Raw genomic sequence first — 22,996 nt, forward strand, 5'->3', positions numbered from 1 at the left:
TTCTTGACTTCCTAGACTAAGGCGGCCCGTACCGCTGAGTTTGAGAGTCTGAAGCAGGGTAGCATGAGTGAATACCACATGGAGTTTGTGTGCCTATTCAAGTATGCTATTCACATGTTGCCCACTATGGAAGCCAGGGTACACCGGTTTATGCAGGGGCTTATCCCTTTGGTTATTAATGAGGCCGCTATAGCTGCCTTTAATTCTGATATGATCTATGGGAAGATCGTGGCATTTTCTCAAGCTACAAAAGGCCGTAAACTGAAAAATTGAAGGGAGCGTGAGGGTAGCAGCAAGGCCCGAACCGCCGGCAACTTGCGTAGTTCTTCTGGTGGTGTTAGCTTGGCATTTAGGGGAGGGTCATCAGGGCTATCTCAGTCATTCACTCAATCTTCGATGAGTGCACCACCAAGGGACCCCACCAGTAGGGTCGACCTGGAGGAAGATTCTAGCAGCAGTAGAGGCCCCCATGCCCTAAGTGTGGGAGGATGCACTTTGGGGTCTGCTTCATGGACCTACCTATATGATACGGGTGCGATGTGAGGTGTCACATCTAGAGGGATTGTCGTTCGTCCCGCCGGATCATGGGCAGAGGTGCGGCACAGCCAGCTAGTTCTGTAGCTACCACATCCACAGCACCTCCAGCTGGAGGCACCCCAGGACTCGCAGAGCGTGGTGTAGCTAGGGAAGGTGCACCGAATTCGGGAGGACCCCAACAGATTCTATGCTATGTGGAGGCATCGGTATTCAGAGGCTACTCCATATGTTGTCATAGGTATATTGACTATCCAATCCGATGATGTATATGCTCTTATTGATCCCGGTTCTTCTTTGTCATATATCACTCCTTATGTTGCTATGGAATTTGGGATAGAACCGGAATAGCTTCATGAGTCGTTCTCTATATCTACTCTGGTTGGTGAGTCTATTTTGGCTGCGTGGGTTTATAGGGATTGTGTTGTAACATTGCGTGGTTGGGACACCATGGATGATCTCATTGAATTGGTGATGGTCGATTTTGATGTAATAATGGGGATGGACTGGATTTATTCATGTTTTGCCAAACTTGATTGCCGAAACAGGACCGTTAGGTTCGAATTTCCTAATGAGCCAGTTATTGAGTGGAAGGGGGATGATGTGGTACTGAATGGTAGGTTTATTTCATACCTTAAGACCACGAGGATGATCAACAAGGGATGTATTTATCATTTGGTCTGGGTTACGTACATCAACGCTGAGGCACCTACACTTGAGTCTGTGCCTGTTGTGAATGAATTTCCGGGAGTCTTTCCGGATGAACTCCCTGGGATTCCACCAGACAGGGAGATTGATTTTGTGATTGATGTGATGCCAGACACTCAACCTATATATATTCCGCCCAACAGAATTTAAGGAGCTAAAGGAACAATTGATAGATTTGTTAGAGAAGGGTTTCGTCCGGCCGAGTGTGTCACCTTGGGGCGCACCAGTCCTTTTTGTAAGCAATAAAGACGGGTCACTGAGAATGTGTATTGACTATCGGCAGCTTAATAAGGTCACGATCAAGAATAAGTACCCACTGCCAAGGATAGATGACTTGTTTGATCAATTGCAAGGTGCCAGGTACTTCTCCAAAATTGATTTAAGATCCGGGTATCACCAATTGAAGATCAGGGAGCAAGATATTCTGAAAACAGCTTTTAGGAACCGGTATGGGAATTTTGAATTTCTGGTGATGACTTTTGGTCTAACAAATGCCCCGGCAGCTTTCATGGATCTTATGAACCGAGTCTTCAAGATTTTCCTTGACTCCTTTGTGATAGTGTTCATTGACGATATTGTTGTATATTCACGAAGTCGAGAAGACCATGTCAACCATCTCAGGACAGTTATACAGATTTTATATCAACACAAGCATGCAAAGTTTTTGAAATGTGAATTTCGGTTGAGCACTTCGTTCCTAACTTTCCAGTCTTTTTCTGAAGTTCCTTCTAGATCATGCTGGAAAAACTCACCGACGTCGTCAAGTGGATGGAATATGTCACATTCTTGGGTCATGTCATCTCTAGCGAGGGAATTATAGTTGATCCTCGGAAGATTTCAGTTGTGAAGAATTGGCCTAAGTCCACATTTCCAACTGAGATTTGCAGTTTCCTAGTCTTAGCGGTGTATTATAAAAAGTTTGTGGAGGAGTTCTCTACCCTTGCCTCTCCGTTGACTAAATTGACGCAGAAAGCGAGTAAGTTTCAATGGTTTGATGCTTGTGAAAGGAGTTTCCAGGAGCTGAAATCAAGATTGACTTTGGAGCCGGTGTGGACCCTACTAGAGGGTACATATGGGTTTGTGGTGTTTTGTGATGCTTCAAGGATCGGGCTTAGGTGTGTATTAATGCAACATGGCAAGGTTATAGCTCATGCTTCTAGGCAACTCAAGAATCATGAAAAGAACTATCTAACACATGACTTAGAACTTGCAGCGGTGGTATTTGCATTGAAGATTTGGCGTCATTACCTTTATGGGGTCCATCTGGATATATTCACGGACAATAAGAGCCTTCAATATATTTTCAAACAGAAGAAGTTGAATCTAAGGTAGAGAAGATGGCTTGAGTTACTCAAAGATTATGACATCGATATCCTGTATCACACGGGAAAGACCAATATTGTGGCGGATTCTCTTAGCCGGAAATCTATGAGTAGTTTGGCTTACTTGGAGGCATATCAAAGGTCGTTGGCCAAGGAGGTTCATCAGTTGGCTAGTTTGGGAGTTCGTCTTGCGGACTCTAGTGAAAGGAGGGGTAATTGTGCAAAATAGGGCTGAATCATCTCTTGTTGTGGAAGTCAAAGAGAAGCAATATAATGATCCATTGTTGGTACAATTGAAGGAGGGGATTCATAAACATAAGACCATAGCTTTTTCTCTCGGCATGGATGATGGTACACTAAGGTACCAAGGGCGGTTATGTGTTCCAAATGTAGATAGTCTCCAGGAAAGAATAATGGCCAAGACTCACACTTCTAGGTATTCCGTGCACCCGGGCTCTACAAAGATGTATCATGATTTCAAGGAAGTCTATTGGTGGAATGACATAAAGAGGAATGTGGAAGACTTTATGGCGAGGTGTCCGAATTGTCAGCAAGTGAAGGCCGAACACAACGGCCTGGTGGGTTGGCGCAGAATATAGAAATTCCGATGCGGAAATGGGAAATGATTAATATGGAGTTTGTGGTAGGACTAGTGCGCACTCCGTGCAAGTTTGACTCAATTTGGGTGATTGTGGATCGACTCACGAAATCAGCACACTTCTTGCCAATTAAATCTACCGACACAATGGAAGAGTATGCTTAGTTGTATATCAAGGAAATAGTCAGGTTGCATGGCACTCTAGTTCTATCATTTCTGACCAAGGGGCACAGTTCATAGCTAACATTTGGAAGAAATTTCAGCAAGGTTTGGGTATTCAGGTAAATCTTAGTACAGCCTTTCATCCACAGACCGACAGAAAGGCAGAGCGTACTATTCAGACGCCTAAGGATATGTTGCGTGCTTGTGTTATTAAATTCAAGGGTAGATGGAATGATCATTTACCATTTATAGAATTTTCCTACAACAACATTTATCATTCAAATATCATATGGCACCATTCGAGGCGTTATATGGTAGGAGATATAGATCTCTCATTGGGTGGTTCGAGATTAGGGAAGTTGAATTGATAGGACCAAACCTCGTGCATCAGGCTATGGAGAAGGTCAAAATCATTAAGGAGCGATTGAGAATTACTCAGAGTCATCAAAAGTCCTATTCGGATGTTCATCGCAGAGATTTGGAGTTCAAAGAAGATGATTGGGTATTTTTGAAGGTTTCCCCAATGAAGGGTATAATGTTGTTTGGAAATAAAGGGAAATTGAGCCCAAGATTTGTCGGACTATACATAATCATTCAGAAGGTTGGTCAGGTGGCGTACAATCTTGAGCTACCACCTGAGAAGTCATTAGTGCACCCGGTATTTCATGTGTCTATGTTGAAGAAGGTAGTCGGAGATCCGTCGCTTATTGTGCCAATTGAAACTATTGAGGTTAATGAAGAACTGGCCTATGAAGAAATTCCAGTTGTCATTCTTGATAGGCAAGTTTGAAAACTGAGAAATAAAGAAATTGCCTCCGTGAAGGTGTTATGGCAAAACTAATAGGTTGAAGAGGCTACTTGGGAGGCCGGTGAAGAGATCAAGAAGATGTATCCTTATTTGTTTGAATAGCTATGTAATCCTTCTATGAAATTGTCGCCTATAAATTTTGTATCACTTGTACAGTTGATGTTAAAGGTGTTCCTTTATGGTTATATGTTGCTTATAAGGACATGGTTAGCATTGTTTTGTGTTATGTTACGTCATTAGATTATGTATATGTTGTTAAGATGTGTTTCTGGGGTCCTATGGCAGGTGGATAGGCCCAGTTAAAAGGGAAACTCTGGCAAAACTTTTGAAAATTTAGGGAGTTAGTCAAAATTTAGGGCTGCTGGCGTGTGATATGGCAGTTGAGTCACATCGGATGCTAATAGTGGACATTAGCCCTCATTCGAGGATGAATGATCTTAAGTGAGGGGAGGATGTAAGGCCCCGTAAATTGTACCTAAAAACACGGGACTTCGTGGTGTCGGGGTAGACTTATGTGGTCATGATTGTACAGATGTATGGACATTTTGGGTTGAACGGTGCGTTGGGGAGCAAAGGAAAAATTATTCGCGCTGGGTAGACACTACCGCGCCACACGCAGCACCACCCCATGCGGCGCTCTTGTGGCAATTTCCAGAACTCTTCAAAAAAATGCTTCTGGGCACATTTTTCACTGCCGCGTCGTGCCATGCGGCGCAGCTGTGCTAATTCTTGGTTTTTATTACTTGACCTCCATTTCATTTATCTAGACTAAGGGTTCGTTTTTGGGTAATTTTCTGGTGTTTTAGAGAGAGGGGAGAGCGACTTTAGAGAGATGATACGGAGGACTACGGATTTCACTACTCTACCTTGAATCAAACCTTTAAAATTCATCAAAGGGTTGCTAGGGCTTCAAAGAGGTAAGAATTTCTTTCCCCAAATCTTCAATTTCAAAATTTAACTAGAAATGGGTAATTAGTAAGATAATATTTGGGCATGGAGTTGTCCATCTTGCACGCATGTGCTATCAAAGAGGTGTAAGGAGATTGTTGAGCTAAAAATGGTAGATAATGTGTTTGGGATGATGGAATCTACCATAAAAGGACCTTGGAACCTTAATGCACACCTAGTGTTTGATAAAATGCTCAAATAAGCTAGAATCATGATCATCTTCCTAATTTTGGTTCAATTTGTTACATTTCTAACAAAGATTGAAGTTGCTAAGATTTTCGAAATATTTTAGAGTGTAAGAAAGCTCAAGTGAGGTATGTTGGCTAAACTCTCCTTTAAGAATTGAACCCCCCATTACCCTTGTAAGTTCCAAGATGTTTATTATAAATCGAGTATTCCGAATAAGTTTTCTGACAAAGATATATGTTTAATTCGTGTTTCAAATGCTCTTATCATGTTGTATTGTAAATTGAGGAATTATTCCAAATTATGGATTGTGTATCTACATGTTATAACTCAAAGTCGTGATTTATGTGAAAGTTATTATGCAAAATTGTGTAGATATTGTGATTGGGATTACACCTCCACCCACATACATTGGGGTGAGGCGGTATCTCCGCTTTGTGTAGATATTGGTATCGTTGATGCATTTTCACCCACATATATTGGGGTGAGGCGGCATGGCCGCTTTGTGTAGGTTTTTGTTACTGTGGTTATACCTCCACCATTATACATTGGGGTGAGGGGTCAGGGCCGCTTGAGTAGAGTTGTCGTATTGTGTTTACACCTCCACCTGTATACATTGGGGTGAGGCGGCGGGTCCACTTTGTGTAAAGATGGTTATAGAGGATCTCATCTTAAATTCTATAAATGTTATTAACAGCTCTTGATAAGCTTGCTTTGTCTTAAACAGCTAACTATGATATTTTATTGTCGCCTTGATTCATCATATTCATATTGTACTTTTGAGTTCTTAAATTGGTGTTTGGTTTTCATACTAGTACTATTCGACATGTACTAACATCCCTTTTGTTGGGGGCGCTGCATATTTAATGGATGCATGTGGTTCCACAGCAGAAGATATTGACCAGTGATAGGGGTGCTCATTCTTCCCAGCTGACTTGGTGAGCCCCATCTCATCCCGGGGTTGTGTATGTTTTGTTTTGTATGTCTTATCGTGTTTTGAGGTATAGCCGGAGCCTTGTTGTCGGCACTATCATTGTACTCTTTGGTGTCTTTAGAGGCTCCGTAGACTTAGTGTGAGTTGTATATGGGTGTTGGAATGTTAAACAAGTTGTATTGTGATTGAATCACTTATTCTACTTTGAACCATGAAGGGGGGTGTGTGTGTGTGTGTCTTGAGACTTATTAAATGAAGTAACTAATGGTAATGAATTTCGTATTGTCTACATGATCTCCTTGTTGGTTAATTAACGAAGTTATGTATACTCTTAAAATCATGGGTGAGTTCGGTAGAAAGTATTCAATTGGCTTGCTTGACCGGGTTCACTCGGTTGAGTGTCGGTCGCGCTCCCTGAGTTTGGGGTGTGACACATATAATGTCATTTCGCGACTTTTACCCATTCTTTCATATTTTGAGCCTAGACATCGAGAGAGGGAGATTTGGAAGAGCAATTTCACTACTAAATTGGAGGTAATAAATTTTTACTTAGATTTGTTTTTATGTATTGATTCTCGTGGATTTCTTCACCTAAAACATGGAATTTTGAAGGAAAATTTGGTGTTTTTGTCTACACTTTAAGAGAGTGTATTTTGGGGATTTGGGCTCGGGTTTCGAAACTAACTATATATTTGGACTTGGCAAGTTATGAGTCATTGAGATTTGGTATTGGTTTCAAATTTCAAGCATGCGGGCTCGGGTTGATTTTTGTTAACCTTTTGGGAATTCCTTAAAAACTAAAAGATTTATTGATTGGTATTACTTCTTATACTATTGCTTGACTTCCTTGGTTGATGATTGGCTCGCATTTGCGTGATTGGAGGGCTAGAGCGAGGTTTTAATATGATTTGAGGTTGAAGACTAGCTGGATAATGTAAGTATCTTGCCTAATCTTGTTGTGAGGAAATAAACCTTAGGATATGACTTTATTTGTCTAATTGGAATGGGTGAGAACCAACGTATATGTAAGGTGACGAGCGTATATGTGGGTGCTATGTATGAAACATGAACGGACTAGTCTTATGGTTGTATCATGCCTTGTTTTGGATAGTGTCCTTCCTGCTAGCATGCTTTATATGTTTTTATTACTACGTGAACTTCGCAAATCATGCTAGAGATCATTTATAGGTCTTGATTTCTTGTTTGAACATGATACTTCTTATTGTATGGCGTACTCGTCTATTCTCAATTGTAGTCATACACTTTTGCAATGCATACACCTTAGGATGCTATTTTTCTCGGTCCATGAGTATCTGATTTGATATCTATTATTTTTATACATGTATTCTCGTATTTACTTTCTGTGTGATGGACTGGATTGATGGCACATAAGTGGTCCATGCGGGTTAAGTTATTATAGAATGTGAGTTGTTTGTGTGGTTGTTATGGTTATTGCACATGAGTTGTCCATGCGGTTGTTATGATTATGGCACGTGAGTTGTCCATCTGATTGTCTGGATAAGGATCCAACCCCCTATGGTCATCCTCTCATATTTCTCTCTTGATGACGTACATGTAGATTATGGAAAAATGATCTGTGGTTAGATTTTACGTATCTTCTCTATATGCAAATTCCTTGGATGTATACATGAATATTTAGTGCATATATTCTATATATTCTAGTTCTGGAACATATACATGCCTTTTATGCATAGCTTCCCTATATGCTGCTTTACTTGATGGAATGATTCACGGTACATATACTCTCTATATGTCAACTTATGTAACTTAACTTGCTTATTCATGCATATCTACTCTATATGCAGCGGTCGATGTTTATTGATGCAAGGCGCATATCTTCTCTAAATGCTAAGTTGTTAAACTATTGATGGGTTATTTGATATCAAGTGCATATCTTCTCTATATGCCAATCTATGTAACTTGACTTGTTTAGTCATGCGTATCTTCTCTATATGCAACTGTTGATAGGTTACTTGATATTTCATGTATATCTTCACTATATGAAACTATTGATGAGTTATTTTATGTCGAATGCATATCTTCTCTATATGCAAAATTGTTAGTTTGTTTACGACGCTTGTGCATATCTTCTATATGTGCACCGATGGCCTTACTTGTACTTCATGTTTAGATTTCAGTACTATTTTTGTGTATATGTTTATGTTATCGAGCATCACAGGTTAAGTAAAGTGAGTATCTTATGACTTAAAAACCTCGTCACTACTTTACCGAGATTAGTCAGGATACTTACTGAGTACATGATGTCGGTTGTACTCATACTATACTTCTGCACCTTGAGTGCAGATCCTAGAGTTGAGTTGTTGTGGATGATGAATGCTTGCATTGAAGATGCATCTCCGTTCCAAATATAAGCTATCACTTATTCATGGTAGTTTAGGATTTGTACTTCTATTTATGTATATTCAAACAAATGTTGTATTTTCTCATACCAGCATTGTAAATCTAAATCTTAGTAGCTCATGACTTGTACTGCCAGCCCTTGGGATAGTTGTATGGATTTTCACCTTCTTATTTTATGTTTATTAATGATCCGTCATTCGAGTTTTGTTATTTATTATTTGGCTTACCTAGCATGTTGGGGTTAGGTGCCATCACGACTAGGTAGAATTTTGGGTCATGACTGGTGCCTCATCTACAGGCAGGGTCCTTTTGTTAGAGTTCATTCTGTTAGGCCAGTCCAGTTAGCACTTCAGGTTTCTAGTGGTATTCTAGTTGGACATAGTGCTTATGGTCTTCATTCTGAGCAGCCATCATTTAGTGCGTCTCCTACACCCATATGTGCACCTCCGATACGGAGTTTCTACAATGGTGATTCGAATGGTCTGGGTCAGTCTCAGACCTAGAAACTATGCCGGGTGAAGGGTTGTTTTGCGATTAGGGCTTTGGATGTCCCTAAGACATCTTTTTGGACTCGTTATAGCCATTATTAGTTCTTGGTGATGTCATTCAGTTTAACTAATGCTCTAGCAACATTCATGGATCTGATGAACCGAGTGTTCAAGCCTTATCTGGGCTCCTTTGTGATTGTATTCATTGATGATATTTTGGTTTACTCTCATAGTGGAGAGGAGCATAAGCAGCACTCGTGGATTTTACTTCAAACTTTGAAGGATCGTCAGCTTTATGCCAAGTTTTTGAAGTGAGTTCAAGTTAGACTTAGTTGCATTCTTGGGCCATGTTGTGTCTAGTGATGGTATCAAGGTTGATCTTAAGAAGATTGAGGGGGGCCATAATTATTCTAGACATACTTTAGCTATAGAGATCCGAACTTTCTTGGGTTTAGCAGGCTACTATCGTCACTTTGTTGAGGGATTTTCGTCTGTTGCAGCTCCATTGACCAATTTGACTCAGAAGTGTGTGCCTTTCAGATGGTCTGATGAGTGTGAGGAGAGCTACCGAAAGCTGAAGGTTTCTTTGACAACGGCTCCAGTGTTGGTGTTGCCCACAGGTTTGGGGCCTTATAATGTGTGTTGTGATGCTTATTGCATTAGGCTTGGCACAATATTGATATAGGATGATAGGGTGACTGACTACCCATCTCCACAGTTGAAAACTCATGAGACGAACTATCTTTTTCATCACTTGAAGTTGACATCTATCGTGCACGCGCTCAAGATTTGGAGGCATTACTTGTACAGTATGTCATGTGAGGTCTACATTAATCATCGGAGTCTCTAGAAATGTTCAAGCATAGGGATTTTGATTTTGAAGTAGTGGAAGTAGTTGGAGTTGTTGAAAGACTATGATATCACTATCTTGTATCATCCAGGTAAGGCAAATGTGGTAGTTGATACCTTGAGTAGAAAGGCAGAGAGGTTGGCTATAGCAAAGTGGAAGTGGGAGTGCATTACTATGGACTTTCTTGTAGGGTTACCATGGACTTTGAAGAAGTTTGATGCTATTTGGGTCATTGTGGATTTGTTGATCAAGTCCGCGCATTTTATTCCAGTGATGACTACTTATGCTTTGGAGAGATTGGCTCAGATCTACATCAGAGAGATAGGACGCTTGCATGGTGTGTCCATTTCTATCATTTTGGACCATGGTACCCATTCACATTGCACTTTCGGAGATCCATGAAGCTAGAATTGGGCAAGCAGGTGGATCTCAGCACTGCATTTCACCCATGGACGGATGGCCAGTCTGAGCAAACTATTCATAGCCTTGAGAATATGTTGGGAGATAATGTTATTAATTTTGGAGGCCATTGAGACTAGTTCCTTCTATTGGCGGAGTTTGCCCACAACAACAGCTATTAGTCCATCATTCGAATAGGTATAGGGCTTTGTATGGTAGGCGGTTCCATTCTCCTATTATTTGGTTTGAGCCTAGTGAGGCTATGATGTTGGGTACAGATTTGGTTCATGATGCCATAGATAAGGTGAAGTTGATTCACGATCATCTTCGGACAGTGTAGAGTAGGCAGAAGATTTATGCAGATAAAAAGGTCCATGATGTGGCTTATATGGAGGGCAAGAAGCTACTTTTGATAGTTTTGCTGATGAATGGTGTGATGAGATTTGGGAAGAACGGCAAGTTGAGTCCGAGGTTTATTGGCCCATTTAAGATACTAGAGAGAGTTGGTGAGGTGGCGTACAGGCTTGCTTTGCTATGCAATCTATCAAGAGATTCATTTGGTATTTCACATTTTGATGCTTCGAAAGTATCATGAAGATTAGTCGAATGTATTGAACTTCAGCACATGGTAGCTCGATGAGAATCGGGCTTCTGAAGAAGAGCTGGTAGCTATTATAGATCGGCGGGTTTGAAAGTTGAGATCTAAGGGTATTTCTTCTATGAAAGTGCTCTAGAAAGGCCTGCTGACTCAGGAGGCTACTTGGGAGTCCAACCCCAATATGAGGAGCAGAAATTCGTAAGGTACATTTATATGTCCATTCCAGGAGAAACGTTTCTTTTAGAGGGGGAGAATGTAAAGACCCGATAGGTCATTTTGAGTTCTAACTTTCCCTTTTGTGATTTGAGGCCTTGAATTGCTTCATTTGATTTTTTATGACTTGTGTGCAAGGTTAGTTTTGATTTCCAAAAAATCTAGATGTGTTTTGATAAAGAAACCATGATTCTTAAACTTTAAAGTTGTTGGAGCTGAGCACAGTCAATATTATGGGTAAACGGCCTCAAATTGGTATTTTGAAAATTCTGGCAGGTTCGTATGATGATTTTTGACTTGTACGTATATTTAGTGTGGGTCCCCGATGACCGGAGATAGTTTCGGCGCTTATAGTTGAAAGTTGAAAATTTGAGTTATGAACATGTGAATTCTTGAATTTTGATGTTAGTTTGATGTTTTGAGATTACGAGCGAGTTCGTATAAGGTTTATATACTTATTTGGGTGCTTGGATCGGGGCTCGGATGAGTTACGGATTGGTTTAGAGCAGTTTCCAAGATTTTTCCTCGTGCTACAGATTGCACCTATGACAGTCAGAAGCATAGATGCGAGGTCGCTTCTGCAAAAGCTTGGGTCACATCTACGTGACTTGGGGAGCTCAAGAATTTCCACTTCTATAGAGCCTTGAGCACAGTTGTGAGACTGCATCTGTGGATAATGGCTCACACTTGCGAGGAGCTCAGCTAAGGGGGAGGTCACATCTTTGATGCTTTGACCGCATATGTGATGGTCGCTTATGCAGAGCCTTATCGCTTCTGTGACATTGCACCGACACTTGTCCGCATTTGTAGACTAATTAGTCGCTTCTGCTATGTTGCTTTTGGAGTGTATTTTTTGCATCTACGACATCTACAGCTAGGAAAAGTGATAAGGGTTTTGAATTTTAGCTCATTTTCGTTGATTTTTGAGATCTAGACTGCGCATACATGCAACCTTTGAAGAGATTTTCATCCTAACTTCTAAGGTTAATAATTTTAATCTAGTTTTAATCTATTTCCATGATTCTTCATAGACTTTCATCCCTAATTATGGATTTTAAAGAGTAGAAATGGGGTTTTTAGCTAGTAACATAAGATTGTGTATTTTAGAGATTTAGACCTCAATTTAAGGACGAATCTCGAAGTAGATCACATATTTGGACTCGGGGATGAATGGTTAATCAGGATTTGATCTTGATTTCAGATTTTGGTCAAGTGGTATGGGTTGACATTTTCCAAATATGTTAAAGATCAAACCTTTTTAGGATTAGGAGGTTTTCTACAGCTTGTTTTGACTTATTTGAGTACTATTTGACTAGATTCGAGTTATTTGGAGGATTATTCTAAAGGAAAAGTAGTATCGGATTGTCGATTTGTTTCAGAAAGAGGTGAGTGTCTTGGTTAACCTTAACTTGAGGGAATTAGGATGTAATTGAGTCTATTTTCTATGTGTTTATGTGTTGGGGCCGGTGTATATGCAAGGTGACAAGTGTATATGCGTTGTCATGGGAACTAGTTTATTTCATGCCTTTACTTGTTCATGCCTTTACTTGTTATATGCCTTTACTTGTGTCATGCCTTTACTTGTTGCTAGTTGTTACTTGTTTCATGCCTTTACTTGTTACATACCTTTACTTGTTTCATGCCTCATTCTCCTATGCTATGTTAGATTGTGTGACTACTTGATTGTTCACTTGTTAATGGCATGTTTGAGTCCTAGTTGAGATATATGTGTGAGGCTAGCTCTTGGATATTGGGTTGCCTATCGTACCATGTTCGTGTTCATTCTTCCTTAATAATGTTATTTTGCGAGTTTTGCCATGCGTTGTTTATTGGGTATTTCCATATGAATTATTATTATAGGACTGGTTGCTCGCTGCAGGAATATAGCAATGAGGATCGGGTTGCCACCCAACATATATGTTATAAATTCTAGTGTTAGCTTGTGATATTGTCCTCCTTTATGGGTTTGTCTATGTTGTTTATAGATATCGTTTCATCCCCGTTGATTTGAGTTGTTGAGAAAGGTTTTGGTTGTTTAATTCGAGAAACGTGATTATTACTGCTTTTATTTGAATAATTTTACTTTTTCGCCTTTATTCTTGTTATTGTTATTGTTATGTCTCTTGTTATTTCTATTGATTATTAATTGTACAGGTTTATATGGTAAGTGTTTTTCATAGCCTCATCACTACCTCATGAATGTTAGGCTCGATTCTTACGGAGTACATTGGGTCGGTTGTACTCATACTAAACTCCTGCACTTCTTGTACAGACTCAGGTGTGGGTCCTAGTGGCGTTTAAAGGGGTGCATAGCTTGGACTTTAGGGAGACTCGAGGTAGTGCAGGACACCCGTTCGCAGACTCTGGAGTCACCTTCACTCTCTTTACTACTGTTTGTTATATCAGACTGTGTTGTTCTTCATTTCAAACTTTGTATTTAGTACTCTTTAGGAGCTTATGTAATCAGTGACACTAGTCTTGGGAGGTCACTAGATTGTTGTATTGGTTTAAAATAGTTATGTAATTTCTACGTCTTGCCTTTATTTATGATACTATGTTGTTTAAGGTTAGTTTTATGTAACTTATTATTGTTAGGTGTTGGCTTGCCTAGCAAGTTGTGTTAGGCGCCATCATAACCCCTTAGTTAGGATTTTGGGCCGTGACACTTTGTGTGCGAGCAGTCTAGGTCTAGGAGAAGACACACACTATGTCACTCACGTTGTGTGAGAGGGTGCAAGGCCACTGGGCTATAAAAGGCAGCATTGGTGGAAAAGAGACAAAGGGGGATCTTGGACTAGGATTTTTCTCTCTCTATCCCCATTCATCCACGGCATCATTTCACTCAATTAAGGTAATACTTTGGAGTGTCTTGAGTTAATTACTACTCCTAAATACATGTATTAACATAATATAACATTGGAACCTATAGATTTCTTCCCAAATCATCAAGGTTGTCAAGAACACCCCAAGATTTGATTTTCAAGATTTGATTCACTCATTGTAATTCCACCACTACTCATTTATGACATGTATTTTTGCAGGTTAAGAGTATTTATGAAGTTTGTTTATGAAGTTTGTTTATGATTGGGAGTTGGAGAATTAATGAACACTAATAATAGCCATAAATGGTAATTTAGCCCTTTCCCAGACCATACGCATAACGAGAACTTAGTAATTCGGATTGCCTTTTTATTGGTGGTTATTGAAATACTGAAAAAGATAATGAATAATTAATGGGCATTGTGTAATACAAGTTATATAGTTCACATTATGTTAATGAGTTATTTAGCTGTCACAACCCAAAATCTCACAAAAGTTGTGATAGCACCTAACACTGCTTACTAGGCAAGCCAAAAACCAACAAGCAGAAATAAACTTAAATAGCAGTATTAGATAGTATCAAATGCGGAATAATATAAATAACTAAAGTCAAAATAGTGATAAAACTAACAACCATCCCAAAATCTGGTGTCATCGAGTACATAAGCTCTATCGAATGAGTAAATACATGATCTAAGTCAAATACAATATTGTTCGAAAGACTAAACAGTGATAATCACGAAACAAGGAAAGAGACTTCAGGGCCAACAATCAGAAACAGTAGTGCTACCTCGAAATCTCCCAAATAGTCTAGATCTGGCTCTAACACTACCGCGATTAACAAAACCTGGATCTACGTATGATGTGTATAGTGTAGTATAAGTACAACCGACCCCATGTACTCAATAAGTAGCAAGCCTAACCTAGGGCGGAAAGTAGTGACGAGCTTGGAAAAGTCCAATACTCATTTCCAATAACCAGCAAAGACAATAATAGCATAAGGATAACAAAGGAAGAGCAGCTCAATAATATCAAGTTCATATCTATCACTTTAAGAGGAAAATCAGCATGCTTTCCAAATATATCAGTCAAGGCATCAAGTTTAAAGATAATAGATATCAAATAGCATGAGAAAAGTACAACTATATGCCTGCATAACAAGTATAATGCTAAAACCAACAACATCATAGTGTAATTATCAAGTAAACATAAGTCTCAGCACATACAAAGTGCATGGAACAATTACCCCTCAACATACACTTAGCACGCTCACGGTGCTTGGATCAATGCCCCTGAATCATCATAGACTCTCACACTCAGCAACGTCAGTGAGCCTGTTATATACCCCTTATTAAGCACATATCAAGTGCCTGCACTCACAGGGTTATACCTGACTTCGGAGGGGTGGATCCTAGCCCAAACACTGATCGAATAAGAGTCAACGTTCAATATCACAAATCCCAATATGGGCCCTAACGAAGCGTTCCTCGCAATCAACCTCACACTCAACAATCAAAGACACTTAGCCCAGGACGGGGCATGGACGCAAACATCTCCTCACAATTAACACCAACACGGCCCTATGTCCCAAGATTAGTCATCAATCAACTCAAGTCTCAATATGCTCAAATCTCGTTGTACCATACTCAAGAATATCACACGGAATATGTGAACATGCCATAACTCAGCTTTAACTTGTGTCATGCAAATAAGGACACTAACAACAAGAGAGATAACATATAAAGAATTCACAAACAGTGAGATATAATACACAAATATAATATCATGACTGAATATATGACTAAAGTTAAGGCAAACAGCTCAATTTAGCAAAAACAACTCTATCATGTCTCAAACAGATAAGTACAAATCCTAGACATGGTTTATAGCATGAATAATAGTTCACGTAGTCATACATGTGGAGAAAATACGGTATCAAAGAGGCATGATAACAAAACGAAGAACATAATAGACAAAAGTCCACCCGGATCATAATCTTAACCATGGTGCACGCAAATACGCTTGGCATCTCGCATGTGCGTCACCCCAACACATAACTAATATCATAGCCAATGGGGAAATTACCCTCAAACTAATAATAAGCAATATATTTACCTCAAACGAGCCAAAATGAAGCCAAACCCTCGATTATAATATTCTTCCCAGTGATATCACATCTGCGACCAATTCTAAGGCTTCTACGGCATCGCTTACGTGACAAAACACTGGCTTTTGTGAGTTTCACTAAATCCTGACCACTCACATATGCGACCAAACATCCATTTCTGTGGATCCGCTCCTGCGGACAAAACTTCGAACCTGTGCAAGCACATTTGTGCACAGACCTCTGCATCTGCGGACTCCCCTGCACATGCCTAGTTCCGCTTATAAGGACTCCTCCAACACCTGTGACCTTGCACCTGCGGTCAAAGTTTCGCAGGTACGGCACACCAGAAATAGACATGCCATCCAACATCCAAATGGTTCATAATCTATTTGAAACATACCCTAGCCTATCGAGACCCCATCTAACAATAACAATAAGTCCCAAAACACGATATGGACCTGCTCGAGGTCTCAAATCACACAAAGTAGCATCAAAATCACAAATTGCACCTCAATTCAAACTTAATAAACTAATTAAACTTACAACTTCTGAACTCATGTTGAACCATACCTAACTAACTCGGAATGACCCCAAATTTTGTGCACAAGTCATAAATCACCACACAAGCCTATTCCAAGGCTCAGAATCCCAAATGGACCTCGAAAACCATAATTAAAGCCAAAACATCCTAGGAACCTCCAAATCCAAATCTGGACATACGCTTAATTACAAAATTACCATCCGGACCTAGCAGAACCATTAAAATTTTATTCGACATCGTTTACTCAAAAGTCAAACCTTAGTTAACTTTTATAACTTAAGCTTCCAACAATAGAACTAAGTGTCCCAATTACTCCAAAACCTTCCCGAAACCAAACCAACCATCCCCTCAAGTCATAAAATATCAAATACACATATAGGGAACATCAAATAGTGTAACGGGGCTTAAATACACAACACGACCGGTCGAATTGTTACATTCTCCCCCTCTAAACAAATGTTTGTTCTCGAACGAGTCTAGAATGATACCTAGAATGTCAAATAGATGAGGATATCTTCTCTTCATATCATGCTCGGTCTCCCAAGTCACCTCCTCGACTAGTTGACCTCTCCACTGGACCTTCATTGTTGCAACATCCTTAGACCTCAGATTTCGAACCTGCCTATCAAAAATGGCCACCGGCTCTTCTTCATAAGCCAGATTGCATTAAACTGAAATTCAATATATGTGATTGATCCTCATATTACTTTTGAACCATGAAAACATGGAACACGGGGTGAACTCCCTACAAGTTGGGTGGCAAAGCAAGTATGTGGGCTACCTCACCAACTCTCTCCAACACCTCGAATGGACCAATATACCGAGGGCCCAACTTGAAAATCTTCAAAAATCTCATCTCGCCCATCGTAGGCAAAAATCAGAGAAGAACCTTCTAACCCTCCATGAAAGCTACATCCTGAACCTTCCTATAGACATACAACTTTTGTCTGGACTGTGTAATACAAAGCTGCTCCTAAATCTATTTCAACTTCTCCAAATATCACAAACCAATTTTGTGCACAGTAACCTATCCTCGCCGGGCTCGAACCAATCAACCTTAAAACAACATTGCCTCTCATATAATGCCTTATATGGAGCCATCTGGATGCTTGATTGATAGTTGTTATTATATGTAAACTCCACTAATGGAAGAAACTAATCACACTGTCCTCCGAAGTCTATGACACAGGCTCTCAGTGTATCCTCCAAAATTTGAATGGTTTGCTCGAAATGCCTATCCGTCTGAGGGTGAAATGTAATGCTTAACTCAACTTGCTTGCCCAAATCATGTTGAACGGATCTCCAGAAATGCGACATGAACTGAGTGTTGTTGCACCCTATTTTGCACTAGTCAAAATAAAATACAACTAATGGTTCTTCTGAAGTTGATAAAAAGAGAGTTGCCGCCTAATATTTTAAGGTATATTAGGGTACTTATAGATTTGTGAGATTATTATCCTAATAGTCTGATAATTGGTGAGATCTGGGTAAGGGTTCTAATTATTCTAAGGGGAAGGTATTAGGCACCCCTCAAAATCTACCTAAGGTAGCTCCTTAGGCTTAGGTTAGGTTCGGGAAAAGAAATGTCTATATCCTGTTTAATCCTATGTTTTAAAGTCTATAAATAATATTCTAAGTCTAATCTAAAAATTCACTATTTTGATAAAGGAAGATGTATATACTTTTGAAAAGAACGATGTTATTTGTTTTTAAATTTATAATTAAGAAATCGACCATATTGAAACTATATCTCAAGTTGAGGTGAGTATACATTATTTGCAAATTAATTTTCAATGGGAACCTTGTATTTAAAACTCGATGACGTTCATCATTTTATAAGCTTGGTTGAGTTTGGCTTTAATTTTTTGAAGACGGCTTCTTAAATTATTTCCGCAATCTCATTTTCCAAAGAGATTTTGTTTTCGCTTTTGATTCTACCAAAGTCTAAAACTTATTGAAAATCATTAGTGATAACAAGATAAGGCCTTTAATTTATTTGAAAGATAGGTTTGGAAATTAATTAGTGATCAAACATTAAAAGATCTAAGGTGAGCAGAATTTCTAATTTGATTTACCTATGAGCATTGGCTTGCCTAAGTCCCTAAAAGAACAATCCAAATATCAACACATTCAATATGATTAGTTTTTCTAAAGTATGTATACACACAGAAGCGGTAAAGAACAACAAGTATAATTAAAGGAAGGAGAAATGTGAACTGGACTCTCGATATGGGCCAGCTGATAGCCAGGCCCAGCACAAGCAGTGAACTCAGCTAGAACGAAATGACCCAAATCTGGAAATTGGACTTGAGCTCCAAATGGGTTCATCAGGCCCAATTTGAATTCATGCGTACAAAAGAAAAGAGAATAATTAGTATATCTATGTGGGGAAGAAATAACATAATGATAAGCACAAAAGCTAAAGAATACAGTAGAGTCATTCCTCATTTGTGTTAATCCTATGAGAATTAATAAGAGTTAATGACTAAAGGCTTGGTGTAAATCCTCATTTATGGATATAATCCCTCATTTGAACCCTTGACACTTCAGAGCTCACGAGTGCTTCACGTACTCCGAGTAGTGCTTGTGTCAAGGAGGGGTGTCATAACCACAAAATAAGTTTTCACATCCAAATACCCTTAGCCACCCACTATTAATCTTCCTTAGAGGCTTAAACATAAATAAAGGGCTCAACATAGCAATTTCATATTACCAAGATACAAACAGTAGGTGTAAGAGTCATGGTAAACCCCTTTTTTAAGGTTCAGACACATACAAATCTACCAACTTTAAGCAAATAGGATATTGTAGTTTATAACAATACAGAGAACAGTCCAAGGCACAACATTGACTTAGAAAATCCACATCATAGTATAAGATACTATAGCAGGCATGGAGTCACTATGGGGATATAGTCAAATAAGGTTATAGGGCACAGGTAGTCAACTGCACATAGATATGCCTCTTCACTTATCTCTTTAGGCTCAGAAGTGTTAACAAGTAGTTTAAATTATCAGCATCATACAGAGATGAGCACATGTGTTTGTTTTATTGGTTCCACTGTAAGTCTAATGTATCAGAATTCTACTAAGTAGATTCAAATCATAAAAAAGGTTCACAGTGGCTTCTAAAACCCTCTACATAATTAAGAGAAGGCATACTTCTCATTAATATCTTATCGTTTTAACAGTTAGGCTAACATGTCAAAGTATACTAACACATGGATATGCAAACGGGTTCACTAGCAAAACGTAGTGCATGAATATGTATACAGGTTATTATAATATCATGGCTCAACCTAGCAGGACATCAGCAATCTTAAGATGGCATTCTTATAGGGGTCAATCACATTCAGACATGAGAGCACGCCTTCTAACATACTAACAGAGTTCATTATATGGTCTCTTTTGTTTCCAACTATCATAAGAAGCACACAAATATCACCTTATCATAGTAGTATGAACAGGATGCTAACTAGAGCCTAAACAAATCAACTTGAGAACATGAGCAATGACACAATTATGCTCCTAGGACTAAGGCAAAACAACATAGCATCACAAATGTCGAGATGGCTTAGTGTTGGGAAGTTAACAATGTTCTTAAGAGGAGTTCAAAGGTCTGATTTTATTCCATGATAGCATGCATAGAACCAATTACTTGACTAACAGATCACATACAAGATTGTTAGCATAGGATTTAATTCAATTAATCATGAAGCCTTAACATTCTCTAAGAGTAACAGGTATACATTGATCACTCAATATGCAAAATAGGCAGGTTATCAACTACAAATATATCAGCCAAGGTCATTAAAGTGGACAGGTTAAGTATAAGACATAAAATATAGGGAGAGTCGTTTGCTAGACCAGGACATAGCAACACAGTGTCACAAGAAAGTTGGTCAAGTTTATCTCATCACTGGAGATGCAAAATACTAAGAACAATCCAAGAAACATGATTCAGTTAGTGTAGCTCACATGGTTATGCTTATATAAGTGTTGTTTAACTAACAGAGGTGAGTTATGCACAAAATCTGCACAAAAGTTAACTTAGCTTAATCATAGAGGCTTAGTAAAGTTAATCAAAAGATTTCCAATTCAGCAGTGAAACTAGCATACAAAGACAGGGTGGGGAAAATATGGATTCACAACACTAATATCTATCCTAAACAATAGAGAATTAACAAAGTAATCATCAAGGACACAGAACCATGCGATTAATTCAAAGTAAAAAAGGGGAGTCTGTATATACTGACCTTCTGCAGGGCAGCAAACCACGTGAATGTTGGTCCTTAGCCATTTGAAAGCATAAACTCACAACAGTCTAACTCATAGCAACATAACTCACCCAGAAATGAAAGACGAAATCAATAAATTGGAGAAGAACACTACTAAAACCTAGATTTAGCAGAAAAAAAATTTGAACTTTTGATTTCTCAGTGTATATATGAGTGGTGTTGGTGAATATTGATATCAATCGATATCTATTAACTTATGTTAGGTGAGAGCATTTGAGGCCGTATTTATAGTGGCCTTCAATGCATTAGGGTTCCGGCAGATTCAAATTATATATTGGATGATGACAAGTGTGGATGATGATAGCAAGGCGGGTGAAATCAGAGAAAAACAGGGGGAAAATCATCAAAGAACTTTACCTTGGCACAAGAGTGGACGAATCGACCGTTGAAAGTGAAGACCCATCGGGAAAAGCTCTAATTTCCAGAGGTCACTGTGTTTGACCTATGGACATGAATAATAATGATAATAATCGGACATGCATGCTCCAATTTGAAATATGATGGAAGGACATATGAATTTCAGTTGCGTACTTTTAGGTCTAGGGTTTGATTTGCAGTTTTCGAATTACAGTGATAAAAATGGAAATGAATCGGATGGATTCGCGGATATAGGGACAGGATGGATGGTTTATGATTGAATCTTGTGACTTCAAGGTTCTGGTGATTGACGGGTGTGTGGACGAGAGAAAGGAGAGGGAATTGGGAAATAAGGGCGTCGGGTAGGGTTGGAAGGGGTTAGGTTAGTTTAATGTGGATAGATGAAGGGGAGTTGCTGGATCATTGCTGAATCATTGTGATCAACGGTTGGAGATAAAATGGCTTATTGTGAAAAAATGATGACCGTTGGATTTCTTTGATCCGACAGCGGAGTTAAATCGCTGAGACGTATTAAAATAAGTGGAAAAATTTGGTTTAAACATGGACCATTAATTATTTGGATCAATGGTTCAGATGAGATGTGTTTCTTATGTGAGTGTGGATGAGAGGTGACATGGCGCGATGTCATTGGCTCAGAGGAAATGGCATGGACTACCAACATGGGATAAAGAAGGTGGGTATGTACCGGCTCAGGGGTGTTTGGGCTCATGTATTTGGGCCAAAATAGCTGGAATAGAATTTAACACATGGCCACATTGAGTTTAATTAATTAATTACAGTTGTAGCCTTTTGAGCTTTTAACCCTTTTAAAAATTAACTTAATTATTTTAATTAAATATAATAAAATATAATCACCAAATATATTATTAATTATTGTAATTAATTATTACTATAGTATTTTATTTATTGAATTATGAAACTAATTTTGGTTAATTAGAGCAATAAAGGCAATATAATTAAAAATTAAAAATTGATTCATTAAATTAATTTTAAAACTTATTTATTAAAATATGAAGGTTATTTTAATAGTTTCAAATAGTAATATTAATATAATTTATGAATATTTACCAAATTTCTATTAATTCAACATTGTTAATTATTATTACCTATTATATTTTAAGAAAAATAGGTATTATTGATTAGAAAATATTATACCACATTTATTTCTACTTAATAAGCATAAATAATGTAATTTTAAAAGGAAGAGTCAAAATTGATCGTCAACAGCTGCCCCTCTTTGACCTAAAATGATGAAAGAGTTTGCGGGCAAAGAAATTAATTTAAAGACCAATTTTGTCCCGACTCTAGGCATGTATTGCAAAGATGGTCATGAGTTGTGAGATTAGGGCCGAATTCTGGCTTTGAATCACAAACATACCTCGGGCTTAACGAGGATTAGGCCTCATGTAGTTCTGGAATGATAATTTGGAGAGGGTGGCGCTTGTAGAAATTGCCCCAGTATCGTGTTATGACGATACTGCAAGACGAAAGGATTTTGAAACCCGAATGACTTCTGAATTGTAGCTTGATTATGAGATTTGAAAGACTTGACGATTTTGGAGTCCTACTGATCGGATTGAGTTGGAGTTTGGATCCTTGGCTCGCTTATGAGTTTGTTGTCCCTCATATCAGTGTAACTTGGTTTGTTGCTTAGAAGAAGTTTCACGCTGTATTGTTTGAACCTGCAAAAAGAAAATACATGCATACCCATATATCATAATGC

The 22,996-nt window shown here is 38.8% G+C and overlaps 1 protein-coding gene and 1 long non-coding RNA gene across 2 annotated transcripts; one reads left to right on the plus strand and one right to left on the minus strand.

The window, feature by feature from the left end:
- The first annotated feature begins 984 nt into the window (after positions 1-984).
- On the plus strand, positions 985-10,322 carry LOC138895660 (uncharacterized). Its single transcript, XM_070180374.1, has 6 exons — positions 985-1,344; positions 1,975-2,289; positions 8,885-9,068; positions 9,210-9,381; positions 9,431-9,690; positions 10,012-10,322. Exons 1-6 carry the CDS (start codon positions 985-987, stop codon positions 10,320-10,322), a joined length of 1,602 nt encoding a protein of 533 aa, XP_070036475.1.
- Positions 10,323-18,715: 8,393 nt separating this feature from the next.
- LOC104096605 (uncharacterized) lies at positions 18,716-21,641 on the minus strand. Its single transcript, XR_686388.4, has 2 exons — positions 21,253-21,641; positions 18,716-20,921 (listed from the first exon to the last, which is right to left on the minus strand). It is a non-coding gene; the product is annotated as an uncharacterized lncRNA (long non-coding RNA).
- Between the last annotated feature and the right edge of the window lie 1,355 nt (positions 21,642-22,996).

Source organism: Nicotiana tomentosiformis, chromosome 7 (genome assembly GCF_000390325.3).
Source record: "Nicotiana tomentosiformis chromosome 7, ASM39032v3, whole genome shotgun sequence".
NCBI lineage: Eukaryota > Viridiplantae > Streptophyta > Magnoliopsida > Solanales > Solanaceae > Nicotiana > Nicotiana tomentosiformis.

What these genes read in the sequence shown, in the direction of transcription:
- LOC138895660 (XM_070180374.1), top strand. Translation starts at nt 985, where the DNA reads ATGGATGATCTCATTGAATTGGTGATGGTCGATTTTGATGTAATAATG. An exon ending in AGATTGATTTTGTGATTGAT is followed by an intron (nt 1,345 to 1,974) that starts GTGATGCCAGAC and finishes AGTTCCTTCTAG; the next exon opens with ATCATGCTGGAAAAACTCAC. An exon ending in CTTTATGCCAAGTTTTTGAA is followed by an intron (nt 9,382 to 9,430) that starts GTGAGTTCAAGT and finishes TGTTGTGTCTAG; the next exon opens with TGATGGTATCAAGGTTGATC.